General features: G+C 29.8%; 1 protein-coding gene across 1 annotated transcript in view; it reads left to right on the forward strand.

Moving 5' to 3' along the window:
- Positions 1 to 3,959: 3,959 nt before the first annotated feature.
- Smp_162540 (putative tektin) overlaps positions 3,960 to 27,588 on the forward strand; it is a gene marked incomplete at its 5' end in the record, with an annotated part of 32,284 nt that continues 8,655 nt past the window's right edge. Inside the window, 6 exons of the mRNA XM_018799088.1 lie at positions 3,960 to 4,075; positions 9,280 to 9,468; positions 13,935 to 14,113; positions 15,704 to 15,789; positions 22,516 to 22,653; positions 27,342 to 27,412. Coding sequence (XP_018650911.1) covers positions 3,960 to 4,075; positions 9,280 to 9,468; positions 13,935 to 14,113; positions 15,704 to 15,789; positions 22,516 to 22,653; positions 27,342 to 27,412 — 779 coding nt within the window. The remainder of the gene's footprint in view (positions 4,076 to 9,279; positions 9,469 to 13,934; positions 14,114 to 15,703; positions 15,790 to 22,515; positions 22,654 to 27,341; positions 27,413 to 27,588) is intronic.

Below are 27,588 nucleotides of genomic sequence, written 5' to 3' on the forward strand. Positions count from 1 at the left end.
GAATGCTATCGATCAAGTTGCAATGTGGCCCGAATAGCTCAGTGGTAATGTCTCTGACTGTGAAGCTGAGTGACACGGGATCGAATCCGCAAGGGAGCATCAGTTCCCTCAAGATTACAGGTACACCTTGCTGACGAGTGCCAAGTAGCACGAAACCCGGGTCCAGGGTTTCCTGTTGACCACCTCCAACCACCATCTTACCTCAATATATAGAGTACAAGCAATGTCGAGCCACCTAGACTGGTGGCCACATTGCAACTTGATCGATAGCATTCGATCAGCACTAAGAAGGACTTGACACGCATGACATTGATCACCATCCAGTGATCAATCAATTGTGAATAATGGCCTCATTTATATTATGTATAACACTGGTGTAAGTGCGTAGGCTTGCCACAAGCAATAATGGTGCTGTTAAAATTTTAAAAGATCATTGTTGAACTGATTGGTTTATTTTTCATTAACTTTCAGCTTAAGGCTTTAGAGAACGTTTGAAAAGAAACATATTTTGTCGTATTACTTAAATGCTTATTGCATCAAATGAAATTATTTTCGTCAGAAAAGGTGATCTATTATGAACTTGGTACCCATGTGTCTATTTCAAGGTGAAATCCAATCTATCATCAAGCCAATTCTTAACTGCAAATCAGTTCACTTATGACAAAAATAATCGACTTATAAAGACTCAATTGTAGGCAGTGATGTTTGAGCAGTTGAAGAGCGCTATCAGACCTTACACAACAGAAGTAGTTTGAAGTTAATTATACAATCTTTTACCTTATTATCTCAATTCACGTGTAATATTCAGTAAACTGAAGAAAGTAAACGAACCACACAAATAAATAAATTGTTTGAAAATCCCCATCACATTGAAAGACTAATATGTAAACGAAGAATATTCTTTTCAAGAAATTCTCTTCAAGTTCTATAGTTATATATCCAAATTGAGATCATGAACCGATCAATGTTAGACCACCATTGAAAACCTAAAGGTTAAGCGTTCGAATGCGAGACCTAAAGTCCTGCGTTCGAGTCTCGCGTGTGGGATCGTGGATGCACAATACTCAGAAGTCCCATGTTAGGACGAAACGGCTGTCCAGAGCTTTTTACCAGGTTTTTTTATACTTTAGAGGTACAGGGCTAAGAAAATGTGTATACTTCCCTATCCAGGTGTCTTTCCTGCTTAAATTCCTTTTTACTAATTCATCAGTTCTCTTGGCTAAGAGAACGTCCAAAAAGGTTATTCTACCTTCACTTTTTTTTCAGATATAACCTAATGGCCGGGTGTACTTCATTCAATTACCTAAGAACCTCTATTTGTGATGTGCTACTTTTAGAGGATGAACGTGCCATCTATATATTGAAAGTAAAATGTGAATTTTTGAATAATGTTTGTCAGAGGATTATTCTCTTATTTGCCCAGAAAAATGTCAGCTAGTGTGAGAACCAATGAGGAACCCATGGCAACTCCATCCATTTGTCTATAGTTTTCTCCATCAAACTTAAAATTCACACTCATGGTACATTTCAGTAAAAACTCTTTTACTGCATTGATTGGGATTTAGTCTCGATTTCGTTTTCTCTAAGTTGTTCACATTATATATTCTACGGTCTCCATGAGGGAAATATTTTTAAATATTGATGTTACATCCGAAGACGTCATCGTTTGTTTGGATTTCTGATCCTGTCAACAAATTGGAATACACACTTAACACTGTGTTTTACAAGTTTTTTGTGGATTGGTTTTAGTTTGCCAACATACTTATATATCTTTCTAACCCTAATTGATTCTGATCATGAATCTCATAATTTCACTTAACGTATAAATCAATCCAAGTTAACGTTGCATATAAGTCATCTCAACATTAACAATTCTAACTTGCTTAAAGATTCTAAATTCACATGGTATAACTTTCAACTAACTAAATCTCCATAGTTATCATGGTTATCAAAATTTATTCATCACATATGACAGCTTTTGTCTGTTGATCGGAATAAATAATAAAGTATTTTAAAGTTTCAGTTGCCCATGCAATTCCTGCTTTTTGAAGAAAAAATGGGTTACAATTATAATGTCAACTTCTTTAAAATCCTTTTTATGTATTGCTGAACAACATAAGAAAAATTCGTCCCCTTACTTTTCTTCTCCTTTTTTCATCTGTCCTGTTACTCTCTTTGTTCGAGTTTATGTCCGAAGAAGGTTTCTCTGGTTTATAGACGAATGGTATTCATAAAAATATTGTATAAGATTACAACATGAATAATTACGCTTCAACTCACTTCGTCATATCAGCAGTGTAAAGATGATAAACTACAATTAGCCATTTATAGTCAATAAACAAGAGCTAGTATGTAACAGAAGCAATTATATGGACAGTTAGCTGAATTTTATGTTGATGTATCTTGAAGGGCAGAAAACAGTAAATTCTGTGTTGGTGCATTGTTGTAGCAACTTTAGATTAAATTGCTTGAGGTAGAACTTGATAATTTGAATTAGCGGTTTAAACAGTACATAGAAAATATAGCAGAATATTTTGTTCAATCGAAATAAGTGTAATTGAGCTAATGTAATGTGGTATTAGTCGATGGAATTCTCTGTGAGATATAATCTTGTGTATCTTTGTATGTCGGTGTGAAAAATTGTAATATTTTATCGTGAAATATTAATATTAGTAGTGAATAGATTAGAGATGGACAAACTATGAACACCGAGACAGTCTAGAAAATTGTGCGGACAAATACTTTTACATAACGTTCAGTCCTAAAGTGTTTTTAAAGAATGCATACACAGATCTATTTTACACTCATGATTTGAGGTAAAAGATATAATTGAAATCTCTATTGAAATAGAAATCTCTCAGTCAATATCTAATTAAGACATGGATAAATCCAATACATTACGAAAACCTTCCATCTAATTAACACTACTACAGTTCGATTAAGAGTACATAAACATATAATTGGTTCTTAAATCAACCTTCAAAAAAAAACTTTAATAAAAATAGTACACTATTCATAACTAATTAAAGTACTTTTAAAATTAGAATTACAATTTAAACCTTGGTATTATAAGTATTTCTCATTAAAGTAAATCATTTTTTATCAGATAATCAATCTTAAAGTCAGGTTAGTGATCAGAATTAGCAAAAATTGAGTCTTTCTTTTTTTTATTGTAAAATATTATTAAATCGTATTATGGGATGTTGGACAAAAGTTGAATCTTCTGATTTGAGAGTATTCTTTTTCTTTTTTAAATGAGGTAACAGACTCAATCATCTGAATAAACATAGTTAGGGTAGTTTCTCATTATAAATAGACAGTTTTAAATAGATTTGTGGATTTACACTATCTGTAATGAAATTTATAATAGTGAAGTTCATAGTACGAATATGACTTTTGAACTTAAGTTATAAAACTTAGTTTTTATTCAATGATCAAGCCATTTTGACTAATATTTATCGAAAGATACTGTTATGAGTAATTTATCCAATGTTTATCACCAACAGTAGTCACCTGTTTAGATAAATATCTCTGCTTACAATTTAACATTAATGTCGGATTCTGTTTCCCATATTCATAATCTCGTAGCTAAATATTATTATTCATTTTGACGCAAAAAGAGTTGGGTAATGATCTATATAAATCTATAATTAATTATCCTATTGCATGATCATGGTATTAAATCTAACTCTAAATTATTTAGTTGACAAACAATTTTGTTCCTCCGCTTAATTTAAAAAATATATTAAATAAAAGCTAATCTTACTGGATAGTTGAAATCTGTACAAACCATTTTGACCAAAAGAAAAATTAGGAATATACTGGTCATTTTTGATTTCATAATAGAAAGTACAAGTGGATATATTTGTTAGCTAACTGATACTGATTTAAACAAAGTGATATAGTAAGTTAAAATACAAAATTCGTGAAAATATAAGACAACTTTCTAGCTAGTCTTAATGAGTGAGCCTGATATAATTCTTAGAACTAATATATTTGAGATATATCTGAACTTAACTATTACAAAATCTGAACCGTACTTGAATCCACTCATCGACAAATTGAATTCAAAAAGGTAAGGGTTTTAAATACCATGTACAAAAATACAAATTATTGTCATTTATTGCTCCAATTAAGGACATCATCGGTCAAATCAATAACTGACTTGACTCTTCCCAGTAATCTTGCATTGGATAAATTTCAATATGATGTTTGATAACTTAATTCAAGAGACATTACAGTATTTATTCACATAATTAAATCAGCACTAACAACCATACAGTACATTCTTATGGTTATAATGTGACAATCAATTACTATCATAAAGTTAAGAAAACAAATCCTTAGCAAGGAATTATGAAACATTGAACATACAATAAATGACTATCGAGAATTTGTTTAAATGACTACTTATCATAATAAATTATTCATGTATAAAAAGAGTAATATTTTCATATTTTTTCTACTTTTCCATGACTAATTTCAACTTGTCTTTGAATAACTCTACAGATTAATGACAGTAAAACTTCATTTATAAAAAAAATACTAGATATTATTTCTGTGAATAATAAACAGAATTCTGTGTAATTCACATAACAACTAATAAAAATTAGTCACAGATCGTGTACTTCTTTTTTTTTAATATTTTAACACCTAGAGACTTGTTTTACTTCTATCTTGATTTTAATTAAGTGAAAAGAAAAAAAGGGGGAGGAACGTAGTTTAAAGAAAAATATGTTTCCGTTAGTTATTACTTGTTTTATTTCCTTTTATAACACATACTACATGACATATTGATAAGAGTAATAGTAACGGTAATATTATTATTATTACTATAGTTTTTACCGGATATATTCCGCAAAAGGTTGATAAACAAAAATTTCTTGTAACCATTTTTTTTTCCTTTCTACAGTAGTTAAACCGATACTATCTAAATGTATAGAACTCTTGAGTGTTTAGGGAATTAAGAATGAGACTAACAAAAACGTTATTTTGTGTCTATGTATACATTTAATGACAAGAAATTGAGGAAAGAAAAAAGTGGGATTTTCTTAAAAGATTTACACACTACCTTATCTTTTATTTATCTTTCTGTCTCATTTTATTGAATGTCACTAAAGTTATTAATACTGTAATGATTATCTGTTGTTAAGGTTACTCTCTTAGTTATTTTGTTTTTGTAACCAAGTCTATATGTTAAGTTATGAGAAAAAAAGGTTTAACAGTCAGTGAAGAAAATCTTTTAAGCAATAAGAAATGGTTTAAAAAACAGCAACCCTAATGAATGATGAATCTGTGATAAGAAAGTAAAATCTAATTAAAACAGATATAATTCATTTCTCCTGATAACAAGTTCGTTAGAGTGTGTGTATACACGGAGTTTTCAAGGTGCATAACTGTCAAGTTGTAAAATTCTAATTAAACGTTTTATTTCAATTATTATTCCATTACTATCAGTAGAATGATTGGATTAATTTTCATAACAAACAAATATCAATTAGTGAAACATTGGAAAACTATTTTGGCATTGAATTATCATTATGCTTACTAGATGACTAGTTTCAAGGTGATTTTTAATTGAAAAGTTATTATCTGTGGACTAAGTAAAATGAAAATGAGGCAGTCACACATTTCTAACATCAGATGAGAAATGTGTTAAATCATACAGTGACTATGGTTTAAAAAAATTCACTTGATAGCTCCTCAGAATAATTTTTACACCAAAATCCATAATATCAGTATGGGGCCCCGCGTGCGGGATCTTAGATGTACACTACTGAGGTGTCCCATACCAGGACCGTCTAGTGCTTCCAGGTTTTCAATGGTGGTCTAACATCGATCAATTCATGATCTCAATCGGAAATCTATATTGTTTGGTTTTAATTTTATGCGAGTTACTGTGTAATTACTCCTAAAGAGTTTAAAACCAGAACCAAAAAACGGCAATTCTTTCTAGCTGATAAACGAACTTAATGAATGATATGTATTCTATGAAATATTTTTAGTATTGATGCATTAGAAGGGATAAAAGTACTAAGTTAGGGCTACCTTCATGCTAAGATAAGTAATATCAGTGGTTGATGCGAATTTCGCAATCATAAAGATCAGTTTTGTAGTGATAACAACCTACACACTTTTGATGATTGACGAAAAGACTGTTAAATAGCTTTTCATAGAACCTTCTCTTCATCGGAATATTTAAAACCAGTCCATATTAAACGAAATTACATCGCGGTAAACTTTTTGTTGTGATGAAAAAAGTGTTTTACTTCATAAATTTAACTTAAACATAAAAAATTAATGTTTTTTGGTATAAAAAACCAACTAAAGTCGATAACTTCATAAGTAACTTTTCTCTAACTATGACATAAGATTCTACAGAACAAAATATGATGGGAAATATTTACAGCTATGAATGATAATTTTGATGATGTTTTTTCTTCCAAGCCGTAAGATTTATATCATGAATCTTCCCACTTCTAGGTCAACGGAACAAACTACTAGTCGATTGAGAAGAGATTCTGATAACTCGTTTCTTATCATGATAATGTCAATAAAAACAATGACAGCTTCTTAATTAAACCATCCTGCTTAAAAACCACATTGCCTAAAAATAGAATATGCATGAATATGATGAAAAAATAATGGAATCGTAATCGAACCAATTATCACTTAATTTGCTAATCTCATTCATAGATCTTATAAATAAATGTAATGTAGGATCTTATGCTATTCACAATAGGCGAACTACACTTTTTCTTGTATGATCATTTTATCCTAATACAATAACGAAACTTTGCAATCACCTGATAGATAATTAAAGTACATAAATTGTGTTTAGGATTGTACTATATGATTTAGAATAATAATATTACTTAACATCTACTTATAATAAGGTAATTAACACCAAAAGTGAATTTATAGAATGAGTACTCGTCTTTCAACAAGTAAATTATACATTGATATCATTGGATACCGGCTAAGTATTCTAGAGATCAAGCATGCACGCACAAGACCGAAGGTCCTACGTGAGGAGTTGTGGATGCATATTGTTGAGAAGTCTCGTACTAGGACAATATGATAGTCAAGTACTTCCGGGTTTCCGATGATGGCTCAGCTTAGATCGGCCCATGATTTCAACTGAAAAAACAACGCATTGTCCTAAATTCTGAGTTTTTAAAAAACGTTTTAAATAAATTATACTTAGAAAATAATGTAATAGTTTATGTACGCCTACAGAAAACTCTGAAAGACAAGTGATAATCAGTTTCTGAAAAATTGCCTATTTCATTAGTGTAAACTATGAATCAATTCAATGGAAAATATCTGCAGCTTGAGTTTTTACAAAATGTGTAGCTTGTATAACTTCTTCAGTTCAAGTTTAAGGTCTATCTAGTTATCATATTTGTCACACAAGTACATGAGTCTTAAGAATTTAAAGTTAAATTAACTGTATTTTACTAAAATCTATTTATGCAGACTCTTCTGAAACAAACTATCTAGTTGTCAGTTCATCATAAATGATACCTTTTCTCTCTTCCAACAATTATTAATTAATTCTATTTAGTTCAAAGGAGATCTATATTACAGAAAATGTTCATGTATCAGAGATCACATATATGTTTTATTCAGAATTTTAAAATATACTGGAAATAGTCTATATCACATAGTTACAAATTCTTTTTTGAGTTATGCTACATATCGAACAGTATTGGAAAAATCACAAATTTAATTTCTGTTCATCTCCTGGATACAAAAAAAAACAAGATAATACGTCAACATATTCTTTAATTGTGAAAACAGAAATGATTAAAGTAAACTGTAGCAATATTCACTTTATTTTGAATAAAAAACAAGGGTGTTCTTTTTTACCCAAAAATCAACCAGGTTTAAGCGAATGTTAATTGAATCTATTTTTATTATTTGTAATGTTAATTATTATTCTTTGACCAAAATAACACTGATAGATGATCAAATGTTTTCCAAGATTTATAAAAATTATCAGTATGGTGTTGTGGAGATTACTATGTTTTTGATTGAGATCATGAACTGGTTGATGTTAGACCACCATTGAAAACTGAATGACCTAAGTTTGAATCCTGTGAGTAGGGTCATGGCTGCTTACTACTGAGGAGTTCTACAGTGGGATAAAATGGCCGTCCAGTGCTTCCAGGTTTTTAATGATAATCTAACATCAATCGTTTCATGATCTCAATCAAAAGAGACTGATAAAAATTGCTTCATTTCCTCAAAACAATTCTTATTTTATACAAAGTTGAGCTTTTTTTGGGGGTGGGGGGGGAGGGAAACACATCTTAATTTTCACAACAAAATTCATTTGCTTCATCCAAGCAACATTATTACACATTGTATTATGGAACATTTAAACCAGTTTATTTCTACAATGAACTGAACAAATTTTCTCATTTTAATTGAAAGAAAAATAAAAAAATATTGAAATTAGTATAACAAACAGGTCAATTTCCTTCCTAACTAAAAATGAATAAGAAAATGAAAATGAACATAATTTTTCTTTTACATATAAAAATACAATAAAAATTTATTGTTCATAGGCTTGACAGAAAATAATTGAATGGCTTAGTTGGAGTTTTATTATTTTTATCATTATTATTAATTTTTCTAATTAAGAACACCTTTATCTTGTATGACATTAACTGTTTTGAAGAAAAACCAGAGACAAAATGAAGGGAAAAAGAGAGAGTTAGAGAGAAAGAGTGCAAGAAAGAGTGAGGCGTTTCAATCTTGTAATTACTGTCTTTAGTTTTCTTCTCTCTTCTTAATCACTTCTTTCACACCGATCAGAAGATAGTATATCCACCCACCAACTGAAAACTTTCACATAATCCTGTCGCATATTCTTTTAATAAGATATTTAACAAGAAATATGATTGTGATCTTACTAATTTTGTTTAAAAAAAATATACATTATGATTGATTACTTGGTCAAACTCGATTAGTTAATGATCAGTTTTAAATCTTGTGGGTTATTTGTTTACTACAAAAATATAATATAAAAGACAATAGATAGATGGATAAACAGATCGGATAATCAGAAGCCAATTCTAATTATTTTGATCTATTTTCATTTATACTCTCTTGAGGGACCTTATTCTGTCATAAAAAATATAAAAAAATTCGACATCATCTATCAATTTTAGCTTTAACTAATTTCTGTATTGATTTATAATTGAATAGATCTGAAATCAATAAATTGGTTCATCTTTATTTGCTAATCTTTTTCTTTTTCTTGTATTTTAGAATTATGGTCTCTAGTTCTTATTTTACTCCATCACCAATAGTTCGAAGTAAAAGTTCAATGAATATTTTGACATCACCAAATAAAAACAATGAAAAATCTCGTGGTTTAACACAAATATGGCCTTGTAATGTTCAATTGTCTAGATATCAATCATTAGAACATCCTAGTAATTATTATAATTATGCAAGGTCAATATTTATTTGAATAATCTTTTAAAATCATATTTCTTATAATTTCATAATTGATTAATATTGTTTCCCTGTTTACTAACTAATTATAGTGTAGAATAATGGTGATTTGAATACAATATCCATTTAAAAATGTGGCGAAGGGTCATATTACCGGCTTAGACACTTTTTATTGTTAATCTAGAAACCAATTGAAGTAGACCAATTTTAAAAATTCAAGTTGATATTGATATTCACAATTGATTGATTACTGGGTGGTGATCAATGTTTTGTGTGTCAAGTCCGTCTTAGTGCTGATCGAATACTATCGACTATCTCCAACCACCATCTTATCTCAATATATAGTGCACGCAGTGTCGAGTCACCTAGACTAGTAGCCACATTGCAGCTTGATTGATAGCATTCGATCAGCACTAAGACGGACTTGATACGCATGACATTGATCACCACCCAGTGATTAATCAATAGTGATTACATCTCAGTCCTGCACCAGCTCCCTTAAGATTACAGGTACACCTTGATATTGATACTATTTAGACCATGGATTGTTTGCTAATATATCAAGAAAATCCCAGTAGTAACTTCGTTGTACCTTGAGGATTTATAGAACGAGACTGGACACTGAAATAGATTGTCTTTACCTCAGTTAATATATTTTAACAGTTGGATTTACGAGTCAATCTAAGCTGGACCACCACTGAAAACGTGGGAGCGCTGGTTGGCCGTTTCGTCCTGGTACGGGACTCCTTAGTAGTTTGTATCCACGATCCCGCACGAGAGATACGGCAATCTCCACAAATTCCCATGCTGATCTATTAATATACTTGAACTTTAATTTCTTACCCACTGAAAGTCCTCACAAACATACTTATGAGTTTTTGTGCATACAACTTTATCCTTCAAAACATTATATAATGGCTAAAACAGATAACTTTTTTGTGCTAACCAATGAAAGATTTTAAGATGGCTGAACATATTGAGCTGTACAATGGTCAGCCAGTTATTACGTCCATACATTTATGTCTAATCATCAGACGGATTACTTTAAAAGCCAAAATTTATATTGACAACAAGCTATGGATCAATTGTATGACAACGTTTTACCTCCTTTTGTACTTTAAAGCATTAAACAATTTCTCATTTTCAAGGGGGTCATTTATTTTCCTATAACATAATAAAATTACTAAACATTATATTATATACTTCTCTCTGTCCGCTTAACAGCATGTGAATAACTTTAAAACAATCTGATAACAATAATGTATTTTTTCATTCCGTACTTTATTAGGCGAGAGAATTATTGATCCACACAAAGGTTGATCTTTGATTTGTCCTTCGACCAATCTAATTTTAATGGTATATATTTTTCAGATTAGAAAATAGTCCCAAGAGTAACATCATTACTTATAATAAGCGTTTTAGTGGCCCTCGTGTATCTGACTCCAGTTCGATCGTGTGAATGATTGTCATCGACTTATTTAAATATGCGTGTCGCCAATCCTCGTATATATATATATATATATATATATATATATATATACGAGGATTGGCGACATGTGCGACATGTGAGTAACGGAATTAAAATAAGTCAGATACATGAACGAAGTTTGAATTCGTTTATTCTATACAGTTGCTGATCTGAACAAACAACCAGAAAGATAGAGCAAAGGAAGAGAAAAGGATAGAGGAAGACGAAACAAAATGACGCTCAGTGGGGAAGCCATGTGAGCCAACACCATTTAACCAAGAGTAAATCGATATTTATTGTCAGACAAAGATAAGCTACAGAAATGTGATGAGTAAGATAAGAAATGTACACACATACGCTCACATAAAAACAGTCAAGGGTGATAAGCGAATAACTAACAAGGTGAAAATGTGACTCAAGGAAAGTGGATAAGTCGGTCTGTCCAGGAACTAGAATAACCTATGCGAGCTTAGCATAAGGCCAGCCACTATAGCATATAAAAACTCAATTCTCAACTCAACAAGATAAACCATTGTGATAAAACACAAGCGTCTTCATTTCATGATGGATAATCATCATCAATCTACATCAATTGTTTTTAGATATTCAACAAATACTACACGTCTATATAAATTATATCTATCATTTCCAGTAAACCTATACTTAAAACGTTTCTTTGTTCCTACTACTTATACTAATATTTTAAAACAAGTAGGCTAAACTAGATCTAATTTTACTTTGAACAAAAAAGTTCAATTTTAATCTAATTTTTCCAATTAATTTTTATCATTACATCATTTTTCTATGGAATGATAACACCATGAAAAATTTCATTAAAAATTCAATGTTTTTTTTCCTTCTACAATTTTCTGTCCATCTACATATGACATAAATAAGTTAACTTAATGGTGACATATTGTTAACATTATTCTGTTCAAGTTGTTTTCAGTTTAAAGTATACATGTCATATTGTGTAAAAAGGAAGATGACCATCAACAGGAGTATATATTCACTTTTATTTACACACATACAAGCATTCATAAATACAGAAAACTGTATATCCTTTAATGGAAACCATTATTAAGGCAGTGAACAAATAATAATTTGGAAAATGTCTTAGATATGTATATTGTGTTTGATAATATTGACACAGTGAAATAAAAAAGGAAACGAGCATGTTTTGTTGAGAGTTAGACAGTATAATGAACAACAGAGAAATAGAAGGAACATGAAGGGAATGATGATTAGTTAGTCAAGGTCACTTTATCGATGTTGAAATGAAATTTATCTTAGATGAGCGACCAGTTTTTGTATGTCTTGCTTATTATGTAATTTCTAACATATGAAACTCTTATTCTTAATGAGTTTGTAAAAAAACGTTGTTGAACTACAGATGTCATACAAACATACATATATCTTCGCTTATTACTGATGTTAAATAATTAGATCTGAAATGTTTAAAACATATGTATGTTAGAACAGATGAAAAAACAATAAACTTAAATTTATGAAGAAACAAATAATTAATTAATTGAATGATAATAATTATATACTGTTGAAATAATTTTTAGAATTAGTCTACGTGTGCTTCAAAAGAAGTTTTACGTAATAGTAAATAAGTTTACTGCTTCAGCCAGGAGGTCACCAAATGAATAATCTTGGAACCTTAAGTTTAGTTCATCTGTTAGCTAAATCATTTGATGCTACACGTTTGAAGAGATTCTCAAGGAAATTTCGAATTAAGATTTTATACTTATTCTTGTAGTTTGAGAAATTAATATATTTATTTATAAAGAAGCATAGGTTGTTTCTCGTGTGCAATTATATCACTCAGTATAGAAATTAGAAAATTCTACCGACAAATTAACTGGTAACTGACGAATCTTTTTACACAAACGAGAATATATTTAGGCAATAGTTTTCTTATGAATCTATCATTATTATTAACGTCGAGAATACGGAGAACTTTAGATTAGACACTTTATGTTAATTCATTCACAATCATTTGAAAGCAAACACATGTCACTAGATATAGAAATCAGTTACCTCAGTAATAACATTGAAAATGATATCAATTAAACTCATTAGTTTCTGAAGACTGGAGAAATTCCCATTGATTATAATATTAGCTTCTAATAACTTGTTTTCCCTAAACAATCTTTTTAAATTAAAATCATCTAGATAATGTACTAATAATGATCATGACAAATACATAAAGGTTACTAGTCATAGGAAGCACTGTGGCGGTATTGTTCTCTGTGACGATCAAAATTTATTGTTAAATATCAACTTTACTGTGTAACAGACAAGACTGAGTTAGGTGATTCATTACTTCAGCTTAACTTGGCAAGTTGTTTTGAACATTAATCATAAAATTATATAAGCGGTTTATGCTTTATTACTTCTATAAAGATTTAATCATGCTTCATACCTGACATTCATCGAAGACCATTCAAACAAATAACATCCCATCATTAGCGTAAAATTACTTCAACCGAGGATTGAGTTGAAGACACATAGTTTTTGTGGTGAGCGCTAAACCATAAGACCACCGAGCAGATATATAAAAGTTCGTATGTTTAACTTCAATCGATCCCTGATAGTAATAACCATCATGTTCTCATTAGTGACAAATTTTGGGAAGCAATTACACCCATTCTCTGAGGAGCCGGGACTATTTAAATTTAAAAGCGTTAAATGCCAGTCATTCGCACACCAATAGGATTCGAAGATTGTTGAGAAATATTAAGATTCGATTGAAACCACACGTGTAAATCTCTGATGTGAATGAATGAGACGTTGAGAACCAAGAATAACTAACCAGGTAAGTGTTGAGTCTTGAATTAAACTAACGATCAACATAAATCACCTTGTGCAATAATTTTTACTAAACATCTACCTACTTTCCTCAGTTGTATGTACACAATATTCAGAAATAAAATATTTTACCTCTGAAAAAATCGAGGTTTATTATGGACATTTTTTTATTGGTTTTTAGAAAATGCATCTATCCACGCCACAGTGAAACAATGTGGAATTTAGTTAATAAAGCTGCTTTGCAAAATGCTGCTCATGAACGAGCTGAAGCAGAAGAATTACGACTACAATCATGGCAAAAGATTCAACAAGTTAATAGACAAACTAGAATCAGACAAGCTGAAGCAACAAATAAACTACGTAAGTTTATTTCTTCCCATAATATTCATTTATATAATTCCTGACAATAAATTTTAAATATTTAAATTATATTATGCCCACTAAAAACTTGTTCATTATCTTATGTCATTAAAGCTAAGTAGGTTTTATTCTGGGTTATACACAATTTTTAATTAATTCAAACTTAAGTTTACCAGTATTTGTAATCTGACTGTTTCCTTTACTTGTTATCATGAATCGAAGTCAGATAAAGTGTGAAAAACACTAAGTCGTATTCTGTAATCAAACTCAGAATATTCATATAATTTTACAAGTTTACTTCAGATAGAATTCAGTAATTAGGAATAACTATACTGAATTGAAACACAATATTACAAGGTTGTGTTCCATGTTTATCTGTGGATATTCGTTTAAGTTTTATAGTCACCAGTTTGTGTAATGTTATCATGTTACAGTTGCCATGGTCAAAATTGGTAATAAAAAAGTTCTCACTCATAAAGAAAATACTTATTCATTGAAGCTTAAATATTATCATATAAAGTGCCTGTTTAAAGAGTTACAAGTATACTGTTCAATCTTTTGTTCTTTATAAGTTACAAGCAATATCTTAAAAGTTCCATATTTGTTTTAATTATCAAGCTCAGAGTAACTAGGGATAAATTCAAATCTACACACAATAATTTAAACTGAATATACTGAATTGTTTTAAGCATTCAATATAATATAAGGAAAGATGGATAGTGACTAGCAGTGGAATCCAGGATGCGTGTATCATCCTATTTGGGACTCGTCAGCTGGATGTACCTGCATCTCAGAGTTTATGTTCACTCTGGGACTCCAACCCAGTGCCTTTCGCTTCAAACGCCATCGCGTTATCCACTCAGCTACTGAGTCCTGATAGCCACTTGCTTGTACAATGGGGTGAACTTTAAATTCACTTGGTATTATTTGTGTGAACCTTCCCATTGACGTTTAGGACTGCTGATCAATCGCAGTTCAAGTGAATTCAATAGAATAATTTAAAATCTATCTGACACAAAGATAACACATATTGTATGCAACTTGCAAATGCTTCCATTTAGTTGTTAAATGGCTATGATTATTATCACTAACATGATGGAAAAATACAAAAATTGAAACACTTAGTAAATCGCACATCACTAGACAGTCATTTCATTCAACTTTATCTAGTAAAGTGTATCAATGACACGATTAACAATAAATCAAGAATTTTTAGGGCTTGAGATAAATGTAATACATATACACAATAAAACCAGACTTTGGTGGCTCATATTATCGCTTTCAGTTAACTTATAATATGGTGAGATATTCATTCATCTTATCAGTGAGTAACTGACTCAATTCAGTCTCAATTGATTCCACAGGTTTGGGGAATACATTGATTGAAAGTACGTTGAGAAATCTGTACGGTGGTTCTTTGTTTTCAGTGACTCATTCTGTAGTTGATGTTTGCCTGTAGCAAAAATGGACTAATTATTACATCGATATGTGATATAAATGTTCAACTTTTGTTGTTACGCAATTACAGGACATTTTAAACAATAATCCTACTGTTAAGTATAATGTAATTAGTAAAATAACTTTTTTCAGGAGAAAGAGTGGAAGAAATAAATCATTGGAAAAATGAACTGAAGACGGAAATTCATTTAAATGAAGAAGAACAAGAGAGATTGAAAGTAGGCAATTGTTTATTTAATTCGCAATTAATGATAAAATCAAGTGTAAGATAAAAAGAATGATTATTACATCTTTTAATATGTTGGTTCGGCTAAGGCGTTGTAGTATATGAAAGTAATTTACATTCCAAACTAACTTTATCCGGTAAGCTATTGATTATTAGGGAGTCAACGATAGATATTGGTCTTATTCTCAGAACACTACGTAATACACTAATATAACCCTAAATCTAGTGCCACCCTGTGCTTTAATATCTTGCAACGAGCCTAATATATTAAAACTACAAACTTATATTTAGTTGTAAGATCTGTTAACTTACCTTTAACAAAATTTGTAATCTAATATAAATTCTGTTCGGCATGAGAATCATTAAAACTAGAACGTATTCGTAATTTTTTTTTCATTCTATCTTTGCGAACTCTTTAAAAGTGAACACTATTGACCCAATCAAAGATTGAACGCTAAATGCCCAGGTCTCATAAAAAGTATTATACCTTTAGATCACTAGATCAGAATCCGCTAGTTCATATTTCTGAATTTATTCAATCTACAATGTTCAGCACTTAACATACAAATTGTAAAGCTCCTTATAAAATCCACTCTTAAACGTTTTTCATATTTACCTGTTTTACAAAATAACAGGTAGCTTAAACCTGAAAATATTACATTATAATTTCTGATAGGTTTAGATTTCCACGGTCAACCTAACACAATATGAAATAATGTTATTCTCTACAACATTATAGAACGAATCATTATATGCTATTTATTAGAATAAAGTTTAAAGTGCCAACTATTATTATTAGCATACAGTAACTTTTGAGTTTCTACATTTGGTTTACTAACTAGTTGACTAAAACATTTCACTGTAAAACAAAATAGCTACTTTAAAATTACTTTTTTTTAAAAAAAAAAACTTGTTTTAATCAATACTTATATAAGAGAAGTTAAATGGTATGTTTATTTTCTCAAAGATACAAGATGTTTAACATGAACTAAAAACAATTGATTTATCCTCACTTTCATAGTCTTCCTGTTCTCTTCTTTGTTTATGAAACATTTCCTTAATATATATTAAATAACAAATAAATTTTTTTACCCTTAGGCTTTTATGACCTTACATACTACACATCAAGTGTTTTATCTCATTTTTAAAAAAAAAAAAACAGAAACAACAATGAGTTAATAATTCTATTCATTGTTAACTCCCTCTCCCTCGTTTAAGTCAACAAAATGTTGCTTCAGTTTAAAAATTATTATATTTTTCTATTTTCTTTTTTTTCCTTTAATAAAATGAAAAACTCTGTTAACGAATTACTATCCTTTTTTCTTCTTTCATTCATCTCATTTCTATTTCCTGTAGTTTTATATGATTTCCTCTTTATTCTTTATGACACGTTTATATTACATTGTTATCATAGTTACATTGTTGCTTTTGTTTAAATAAAGTAAGGGTTATGTTTTTTTAAAAAAAAAAGAAGAGAGAATTAAGCTATTCTTTATTTCAAGTTTTAAACTGATTTATTTATAAAAAAAAAGAGAGATCTAACTAGACAGACAAGACAATTTTATATGAATAAATCATACTTCAATTTATAAATAAATTAATATATTTGTAATATCCCAATGAGTGGAAAAATTAGATTTTCTGACGTTTCGTGACTCAGTGTAAGCCACTTCTTCATAGAATAAATAATTATCAAATCAAAACTTGGTAATGATACCTACAAATCCTTCAATTTAGTTTCTATATGTTAATATTACATAAGACCATTTTTTTAAAAAAAAATAAACAATGAAATATTCTACCTAAAGTTTGTGCTGATGATGTCATTCAGAAGAACGATGAAAGCTCCACAACCAAATCAGCCAGCTCAGAGATTAAACCCTCATTAAAATACAGTCTATTTCATCGTTTTCAATTTTAGTCTTATAGAGTAAAAGTGAGGAGTATCATATTTACATCCTTCAGGATATAAATCTAAACTAACATTAAATTCATTTAGTATTGTTTGTTTGAATCTTCCCATCGATTTGTTAGGACTGCAACTGGTCAGTCTCTAATTGGCATATGTGCATACTATGCGTATTGCCTCGATATAGCCTTAATTCACAAGCATGGTAAGCAGAGATTTATTTTATTACATAAATTTGCAAATGAACTTGTATTTGTAATATGATAAAGTGAGATATAAACAAATCAATTATAGAAATAATATAACATTGTAAGCAATGACTAATAAGACTGAATAAAACCAAATTCCAATTTAATAAGAAGGAAATAATAACATAACATACATTCTCAGTTTGTAGTATAATAAGTAATATCATCATTTTGGGTCAACAAATCTTGTCATATACTAGTTATGTTTTGTATTTAATAGTTTTTAGTGTTCTATAAATCTCAAATAAGAATTAATTGCTAGCAGCAAAACAAAGTAATTTTATAAGTCAGTACTGTCTACTTGTCTGATTATCTTTCAGAATTTTCGGTTTTCCACTTCTGATGGTAATAATAATAAATATTGCTAGTTATGTATAATGGTTGATAAGTATAGGCAATATGCTATTCGGTTTAATTTAGCCATCAAAAGGTGAAATCAACGTTTGTTTTTTATTCTATATATGACACCCGATATCTGATATAAATATCTTTTTAAGATTATTATTTCCCTTACCTAGTTGCTTCTTGTGTCATTTAACTTAAGTAATGTTATCTTTTATTGAAAATTAATGTTTATTGCCTTACACCTTGTTGAGAGGTGTGTAGATATGACAAATGACACTGAAGCTAAGTGAAATTTGTACCTGATTGGCATATAGGAAAATTATAAATTTATTAATATTACGTCACTTTATAAGGTTAGAGTAGTGTTATATTAGATATCAAATGAAATGTTTGAGTTTTTATGGAAAATCTTTAAGTCTTATCTTGTAAGAAATGTATTTAATGCGATAGACCGAAAATATGACCGACTAACACAAAACTACTGTTAAATGTTGATGAATCAATGAATAGAATAACAAATTAATTAGTGTGCATAAGAGATTAAATAAAGTAGGAATTTAACTTACTTATTATGAATTACAATTGTATTGCTTTGTAATAAATATGGAAGTTAAATTTCTCCCTCTTGCTTTAAGTCTGAATAATAAAGTGGGACCATTACACTAAGAGAACTTGAAATAATTTCCATGTCTTAAAATAACCTACTCTGTAGCTGTTCTTCGCCTTGTGAAGTACATCTTAAACTAGACAGCACTGGAAAATCTACATTAAAGCATTTTACATAAGATCTTATCACGAGTCTTGCAAGAAATATCAATTATTCATAACTAAAAAACATTGTAAAGTGAATACAAAGTTACTCAAGAAAAAGTGTTAGCCGTAGTATTGATTACTGCTGCAACTATTAACGACAACACTAAACACCATATTTGCGATAATAAGTTTTGTTATTCAACAACTCCAATTTTGACCATAATCAAACCATTGAATCTGCTTCGTTAAACGAATTGTATGCGATAAGAGAGGAATGTTTACGACAAGACAAATGACACATCAATCAATAATGAGCTATTTATCCTAATTTTACCTTTGTTTTCAATCACCGATACGGTATAGATATAGTATGTTGAAAACTTACTTTATGAATAATATAAAACTGAGCTCTTAAGACAAGTTGAATTTACTCATGAATAAAAATATATCAGCATGAGGTTGTGGAGATTGAGTTTTTGATTGAGATCATGAATCGATCAATGTTAGACCGCCATTTAAAACCTGTGAGCACTAGATGGTCGTCTCATCTTAGTATGGGACTCTTCAGCAGTGAGAACACACGACCCTGAACGCGGGATTTGAACCCAGGACCTTGGACCTAGCTTACAAACGCTTAACCTCTAAACTGTTGAGCCGGTATCCAACGGTGTTAATGTCCAATGCTTCCAAGTTTTCATTGGCGGTCTAGCATTGATCGATTCGAGATCTCAATTAAAAGAATATTAATATATTTATATCATTAACGCGTAATCTAAATTTCCTACAACCTGCTAATTTTTGCGTAATTCTTTCAATCCTTTAAGTCTCTATTTAGTTAACGCTATAGATTATGACCGCAATTTTTCACGGACTCTGTAATATTTATAATAATAATAATTCAACATTGCGAACCATTAACAGAAATACTAGTATTACGTTTGCTACCTGTCAAAACTTTGTAGTAACAAATACCATGTAAAATGAAAGAGACAAACAAAATAGAATATGCTAAATTTGGCTTAAAAAAATACCACCAATACTATGTGAAAGATAAGTAAACTTGAATTCATAGAAGATATTCATTGACAGGAAATGTTCTTCATAAAGATTTATCAATGACTTTATCAATTTTTTTAAAATACCGTTATCCATCAATTTATTCTTCCTAGTCCTTCCTGTTTCAACACTTTTAATAATCTGATAAAACTAAGTAATACTTCTTCCCATAATTATTTAACCTAATTTATATCATATAACAATAAAGATTATTCTGAAGATTTGTAAGGAGAAAAATGAATAAGGAAAGGTTGTGATTGACTGAATAACAGTCTCAACATATATGCCCGTATGTATATAAACTATAAAGGACCCAGCATTCTCTAAATTACATTTTATAGGCAATATTTTTTGTGACTATTAATAAAACAACTCAAATCAATGACTAGCATTTTTGTGTAATATGATTGCCAGGAACTCATTAACAAGTTATTTACACAAATCGAAAGTGGAGACTCATCGGAGAAATATTTAAGTCATTAGTTTAACTCAAGTTACGAATATTTTCTCAGTGGTATTTCTGTATCTCTATTTTTTGCTGTTAGTCGATTGCTCAACTAATATAGTTCATCAACCATCGCGAATTGGTTGGAATTAGAAAAGTGAACTGCTGAATGTTAACTCACTAGTCAACATGATCTCTGGAACCAATGAGTTAGATCCCCAACTGGGCTGCTAGTGTCCACTGCTAATAGAACAAAACATCTATCAATCGCATCCTAGGTGTTGTCAGTTGGGAACCTTGATAAAAGTTTAAGATTTATGGTTTATGTTTCTTGTACTAATTATTGACCCTAGGTTTTTGTCTCGAAAGAAATTTGACTAGTTTCAAGATGAAAAAAGACTAATTTATAATCAAGGCATGTAGAAGACATCTTGACTGAGCGATAATAATAATGAGGTGTAAGTTTATTTCTTAATGAGGCCTCCTGTAGATAAATTTTTCTTAAACACCAAAAACTCCTAACAGGAGATGATCTATTTAACGGTTAAATAATACCATCAATTTTTAAAATATTTCCATACAACGGGCTCCTCTGAGGCACAACATTTACCATTAAAGATAATCACTATTATTAGTTTTCGACAAAGACCAAGAAGTCATTCATTAAAGCTTAGGCAAATAACGGATTTTTTATTGATAAGGCATAGACTATTTAGTGTATTGTTTCCTTAATAGGTTGAGTAAACTGAAAGTTTGTTTAAAGCTATAACACTTTATTTCAATTCTATTCAAGTACTTGTTTGAAAAGGGAGTAAAATTTACTTTCATCCACAAGAATATTAATGAGCACAGATACGATTCACTAATAAAAATTCTTAAAATATAAACAAAATAAGAATCATTATTATTTGTACTTGAAAATTTCATGAAATAAACAAGAGTTGACTAGTGTGGCATGTGCTACTGATGTCAACAAATACAAGTAGTATGTATAATCAGTAGAAAGTGAAATGCCTGGTGGCAGAAGGTTAAGAAGATCCAGTAAAAGAGAACGAGGACAGAGAATGGTTGGTGTAGAAATGAAAGAACAATGAAGTCTGAGACGATCGATTGGCATTTCAAATGAAGTATTTACAGTATGGTTCACAGGTTTTACTAACACGTTCTGTAATTTGTATTTCAAATACATTTGACTGTCCCCACTGAGTTTCTCGTTCACGCCACTAGTTGCTATTGGGAAGCTAGCATATTACAAACTTTTAATGTCGATATACATATGTATACTAACACATTTCAGAATTGGTTATTGTCATAAAAATGTTTGAAAATCCACAAATTCAATAGATATAAAGCCTAAAGATCCCTTTACCAATCTGTAATGCATTTGGTTTGTTTAATATACAATTTCGGTTAAAGAGAATATCTGATTGAAAATAGAAATCAGAAAGCAACTAAATTATCATTATATATAGACTGACCTAAACTATATAATGTATTTCAAAGGTTCATTGATTTACTGCCTTAGGGAGTTGCAAATATATTATTTGTTTAAAATATCACCATTCTTGTGACCTAACGTTCCCTACCTCATTCAATTAGTCAAATGAATCATGATCTTATTTAACACAATGATCGACAAGTGGTGGACACTATCAAATAAATATCTAAGTATTCTTAATATTTAGAATTTCAGTTAAGGTTAATCTGATTGTTTCATACGTGTGTTATAAGCATTACATTGCAGTAAGTTGATTATCAAGTAGAACTGTTCAACAAGTTATCGTCTACAGATATTTCACTTCAAGTTACTAGTGATAATATTAATAATTCAGGCAGTCCAAAAACAACACATTCTACCAGACAGAGAAAAGTAAACGCTCTTAGTTTAAGCAATAAACAACGTTTAGTTTTTGCTAAACCATTAGTCATATTGTTCTATTTCCGTTCACTTTCTTATATTAGACAAATATTCAACTTCTAAACTACAATAAAGATTATATAAGAAAGCCATTAGAAATAGCTGAAGAATGTCTAGCAAACAGGGAACAAAGACATGGAATTGATGAAGTTAAAGATATTGTCGAAAGAGCATTAAGTAAAGTAAGTGCTTTTCCATGTTAATAAGAAGTAATTTTTAATTTATTCTTACTTAAATACTAACAATGACAGTCTTAGGATATGCATAGTATCATAAAGTTTTAGAAAAAATTGTTTTTATTACAAAATGTAATTTGTCTATGCCATCTAGTTATTATGAGTTCACTATAATATACACTACAAATATGAACTAATAAGTATAAACATTAAAGAAACCGGATATGTCTAACTAATTGCCACCAGCAAAGATAAAATATATTTTATTGTTGACATTTTTAACATCTAATTCATTGAACAACATTGACAAATAGAAACTTAAAATGCTTCCATTTAAAGAGATTTCTGAAACAGAATGCATCTTAGAAATTTCATATGAATTTATAGAGCAGGTATTATGAAGTTTAAATTTTGATATATAATAGAATAACAAGCTTCTGGTCCGTTGTCTAATCCCCAAGAGGAGTGACAGGCTTTATTAATTAGGTAAGTAAGTAAGTAAGTAAGTAGCTGTTTATCTTACTGAAAAAAATTATGATCACACAGTTAAAGTTTCATTCATTTTGTACTGGTTGCTTGAATCTTCTCACTGATGTTTAGGACAACAGCTGATCTGTCTCTTATTGGCATATATGTATCCTGGGAGGATTGTATAGATATTATCTTAAGTCACAAACATTGTAGACCAAGACGGGTGATGAGTCCCGAATGGGATGAAACTCGCGTTCTGGATTCCTTTGCTGACCACCATCCATCTCTGTCTACACAGCAACAGGATTCGAAGAAAAATATCTTTGTGAGTAGTTTTCTCTCGAGAACTAAAGTGTTGAATAATTACTTAATCATAGTATACTCCATAAATTCATTTTTGTACTACGAATGAGATAAAGAATGTATATATTTGACAAGAATCAGTTAATTATTGAACTATTCCTTTGTTTCATTTTATTAGTTCACATAACTTAAAACAATTATATGAACCAATTATATACATAATAATCATTAATAGGCGTTTGGTGGTAAATAAAATACTGGACAACCTCAAAACTTATTGATAAACATATTAAATAGCTCCTACTTATCTTTTGTAAAAATTATTTATTATCTACATTATTTTTATTTGTTTTTATCTACTTACCTCTTTCAATCAATCTATGCAACCACTGATGGCACCGATCAAGTAGTTACACATAATTTACAAATTTATTCTCGCTTCAAACTATTGAACCTTACAGTTTATGCTTGGCTTATAACTAAACGAATTCATAAATATTTGTATACTCACGAACTTACACATTTGCATATAGATACAATTATGTATATGAATGAACAAGTATAACGTGCATAAATATTCTCATTCAGGAAACATTATTCACTAATATAATATATTTGTAAATGTTAAATCACTATCACCACCACCTCCAAACAAACACACTAACAATTATATCAAAGGCTAAAACCTTTCATTCCAATATATATCCATGGTAGCGTCAATATGGAGTATATGTATAAGCGAACAAATAAATTCAGAAAGAAATAGATTTTTCGAAAAAAAGTTTACATGGGGAAAAAACTAATAATGGCAAAGATAATAAACTAAAAGAAACACTAGGATCAACCACATCTTCATTTGTTAGACCAGGAAAAGAAGTCATTATTTATGCAAGAAATAAAATTAATCAGGGTGAGGTAAAAGAAGGAATACAACAACAACAACAACAGCAACAATAACAACAGAATAGATAGAGAAACATTTTAGGCAGTTCATATATGGATAAATTAAATGCATGAAATTTTATGCATCATACTGTAGTACATATGTATGTATCTATGTATGCATAATAATAGACAATAAAAATAAATTAGGGGTGAGAAAAAAATACATATTAATAACAATAATAAACACAATAATTAGGGGTACAGAGGAATATTTTCTGAATAATTAATTTAAAATAAATCATAGAGCAAAGAAAATTAGATATAGTTTTGTAAACATTGAATTTATTTGGCATATCACATTCTTTATACTCATCTTTTTATAAATATACATATATGTACACACACACACACAGTAACATGAAGGTGGATAAGTATACAATTTTAATCTGTTACGCAATATGATAAATAATATGAGAAATAGTGCTCTAATTATAGTCAAAGGTGCATTAGTCTACAGTCTTAGTTAAATCTAATTAGTATAACTGGAAGTGAATCAATTTATAAGAAGGGAAGAAAATAGAAGAATGAAACAAACATTTAAACAAGGAATAATGTCAGTAAATTGTATTCAACATATACAAACGTTATTTTAATTTTCATAAATGCATTTAAGGTTTTCCGGTTTGCTTTTGTAAAGGGATTATAGTTTAGAAATTTGTTAATTTTCCTATGGATAATTTTAAGAAACGTTGTTTTAGTGCAAAATGTCAGAGAATATTCATATATTCATCTACTATGACAAATTTTCTCTCAGAACTAAACATCAACAAGATTGTTAATTAAATCGTATACATGTAGATCAACCTCATTTTCATACGAATTGTAAATATCTTAACAGTTGGATTTACAAGTCGGTCTAAGCTAGACCACCATTAAAAGCCTGGAAGCACTGAACGGCCATTTCGTTCTAGGATAGAACTCCTCAGTTGCAGGATCGTGGATGCACATTGCTGAGAAGTACCATACTAAAACAAAATGACGTCCAATGCTTCCAGGTTTTTAGTGGTGATCTAGCTTAGATTGACTCGTGAATTCAATTGTTCAAATACAATCTTCACAAATTCCCATAATGATAATAATTATGATTTCACTAGTGACAAGTATTAAGATAGATTTCCTGGAGTTCTAGTGAGGAGCTGTGACTAGTGGAGTCAAATCCGTGTCGAGTGTGAGACAGCTATCCACCATAGACAATGGATGAAAGGTTTTGTAAGATCATGATTTAATTGAAGTTGGACATCAACACATTTGGATGCCAGTTCATAGTATACTTACACTAGTACGATAAAGAAAGAGCATAAATAATTGTTGAACTACTTTAAAAGGTTTTCTTTTTTGTTACAAATCCATTTCAGAAATTTGTCATACTCCATGAAACTTATTAATTTATTTCATTTGTCCTACAGTATAAATCAAGACATGCCATCAGTTCGTAAATTTACTGACCATTGATCTGAGCCATTTTGGTAGATGTAGACTACCCGCTTAAGCTCCACGTGATTCACACGGTCAGTGTTTAAGGAAATTGAGTGAAATTACTCAGAATCATCCGGTATAATTAAGGTGCATTCACTCTTTATATTCATGATCTTGAATCCCACTATTTCTTCGCACATAATTTTTAACCTCGTCTTTCTGATTTATATTCCTACTGCTCAATCTTCCTTATTATCATTTATACTTGACTATTTCGATCTCTTTTGGAATTTCTAAATCAAAAGTAATATCTCAGTAATCAGTTCATAAATTAAAACACAATCAAAACTTCATATGGAATATTCATCGATACTGAAAAACTAATATCTGCTATATTGAGTAGATTTTTGACATTTACAAAATGAAATAAAATTTTATATGAATGTGACTTTATGTTATCCTTGTTAAAAGATACATCTCATTCCATAAATAAGTAAACGTTTAAGATAGTACTTTACACAATTATTGAATTAAAAATAGTCAAAATTTAGAGGCATAGAAAAACAGTTTTATGTTTGGCGAATATTAACCTTTTCAAGTATAATAACGATTTGACTATTAAGAAGTGTCTTTGAATTCTGATATTTATAGATTTTTCTTAGAGAGGTTGATAATTATAGCACAAAATTATCAAACAGTACTCAAAACTTTATAGCATCTATTTAGGATAATTGCCTCCAAATCAACCAAAAATATTTCAATACATGGATCTGAAACCTGATTTCATAGTTTTATCTCTAGTAAGAAATGAGATTTCTTAACTAAATAGGTAGGTATTCCCAACATTCAGGTAAATTTAACTACCAGTATGAATAAATTCCTCTCCTTTAACCCTTAGTTTAAAAGAAAAACAAGTCAATAAAACGAATTCAAACATAGATCTTTATAGCATTTAAACTGCTGACAGATACTAGTTTTAATCTAGTTTAACTATCAGTCCTACAGAAGGTTAGTCGTAATAAAAATAACTCACTAGTATTATCACTGATTGAGAAACTAGGTGATATGAACTTAAATAGTCTAGATAACATTAGCTCCTCACAAGTTGAGCACCCCCCCCCTTACTAACAAATCCCAATTAACACGAAGCCTTTATTTATAGTTTCCAATCAATTTGCTAACAGTCAAAATGAAACAAAGAAGTAATCAACTTAAAGAATGAATATTGACGAACCTGAAAATAGAAACCATATTAAGATAAGAATCAATAACTCAAAGAAGCAGTCTCTATTTTTTAAAAAAGGATTAATCTTAATTGAACTTTGATGAAATTCTAATTTCTTTCTTTTTTTATCTAGACTATTAAATGAATATTAAAATGTCACAATAAAATTAAACCATCATGTTTAGATTATTTTCTTTTTTGAAAATAAAGACGTATCAATTCGTTGTTGCTTTTTTAAACTTTGAGTTTATCGAATATACGAAAATGAATTTTGTTTCTTTTTTTGGAAAAAGTAAACAAATAAATAATGAAAATGTTTTTTTTTCAATTTAAGGAAGTTCAAACTGTCAACAAAGGAATTGATTTAATTACTAAACTTGTTGATAAAGCAGAAATTCAACTAAAGTGAGTTAAATAAAATAAAAAAATTTCAAATGAGACTTAAAAGACTAAATGGCGAGACTATAATTTATGGATCAGTCAATCAGAAGCGTTTGAGGGATTTCAAGGTCATGGCGCCAATTTCAATACCTGATGCTGATGTACGTTCGGTTCATAGAGGGTTTTAGAGAAAACGTAAT

Source organism: Schistosoma mansoni, chromosome 3, assembly GCF_000237925.1.
Source record: "Schistosoma mansoni strain Puerto Rico chromosome 3, complete genome".
Lineage (NCBI taxonomy): Eukaryota > Metazoa > Platyhelminthes > Trematoda > Strigeidida > Schistosomatidae > Schistosoma > Schistosoma mansoni.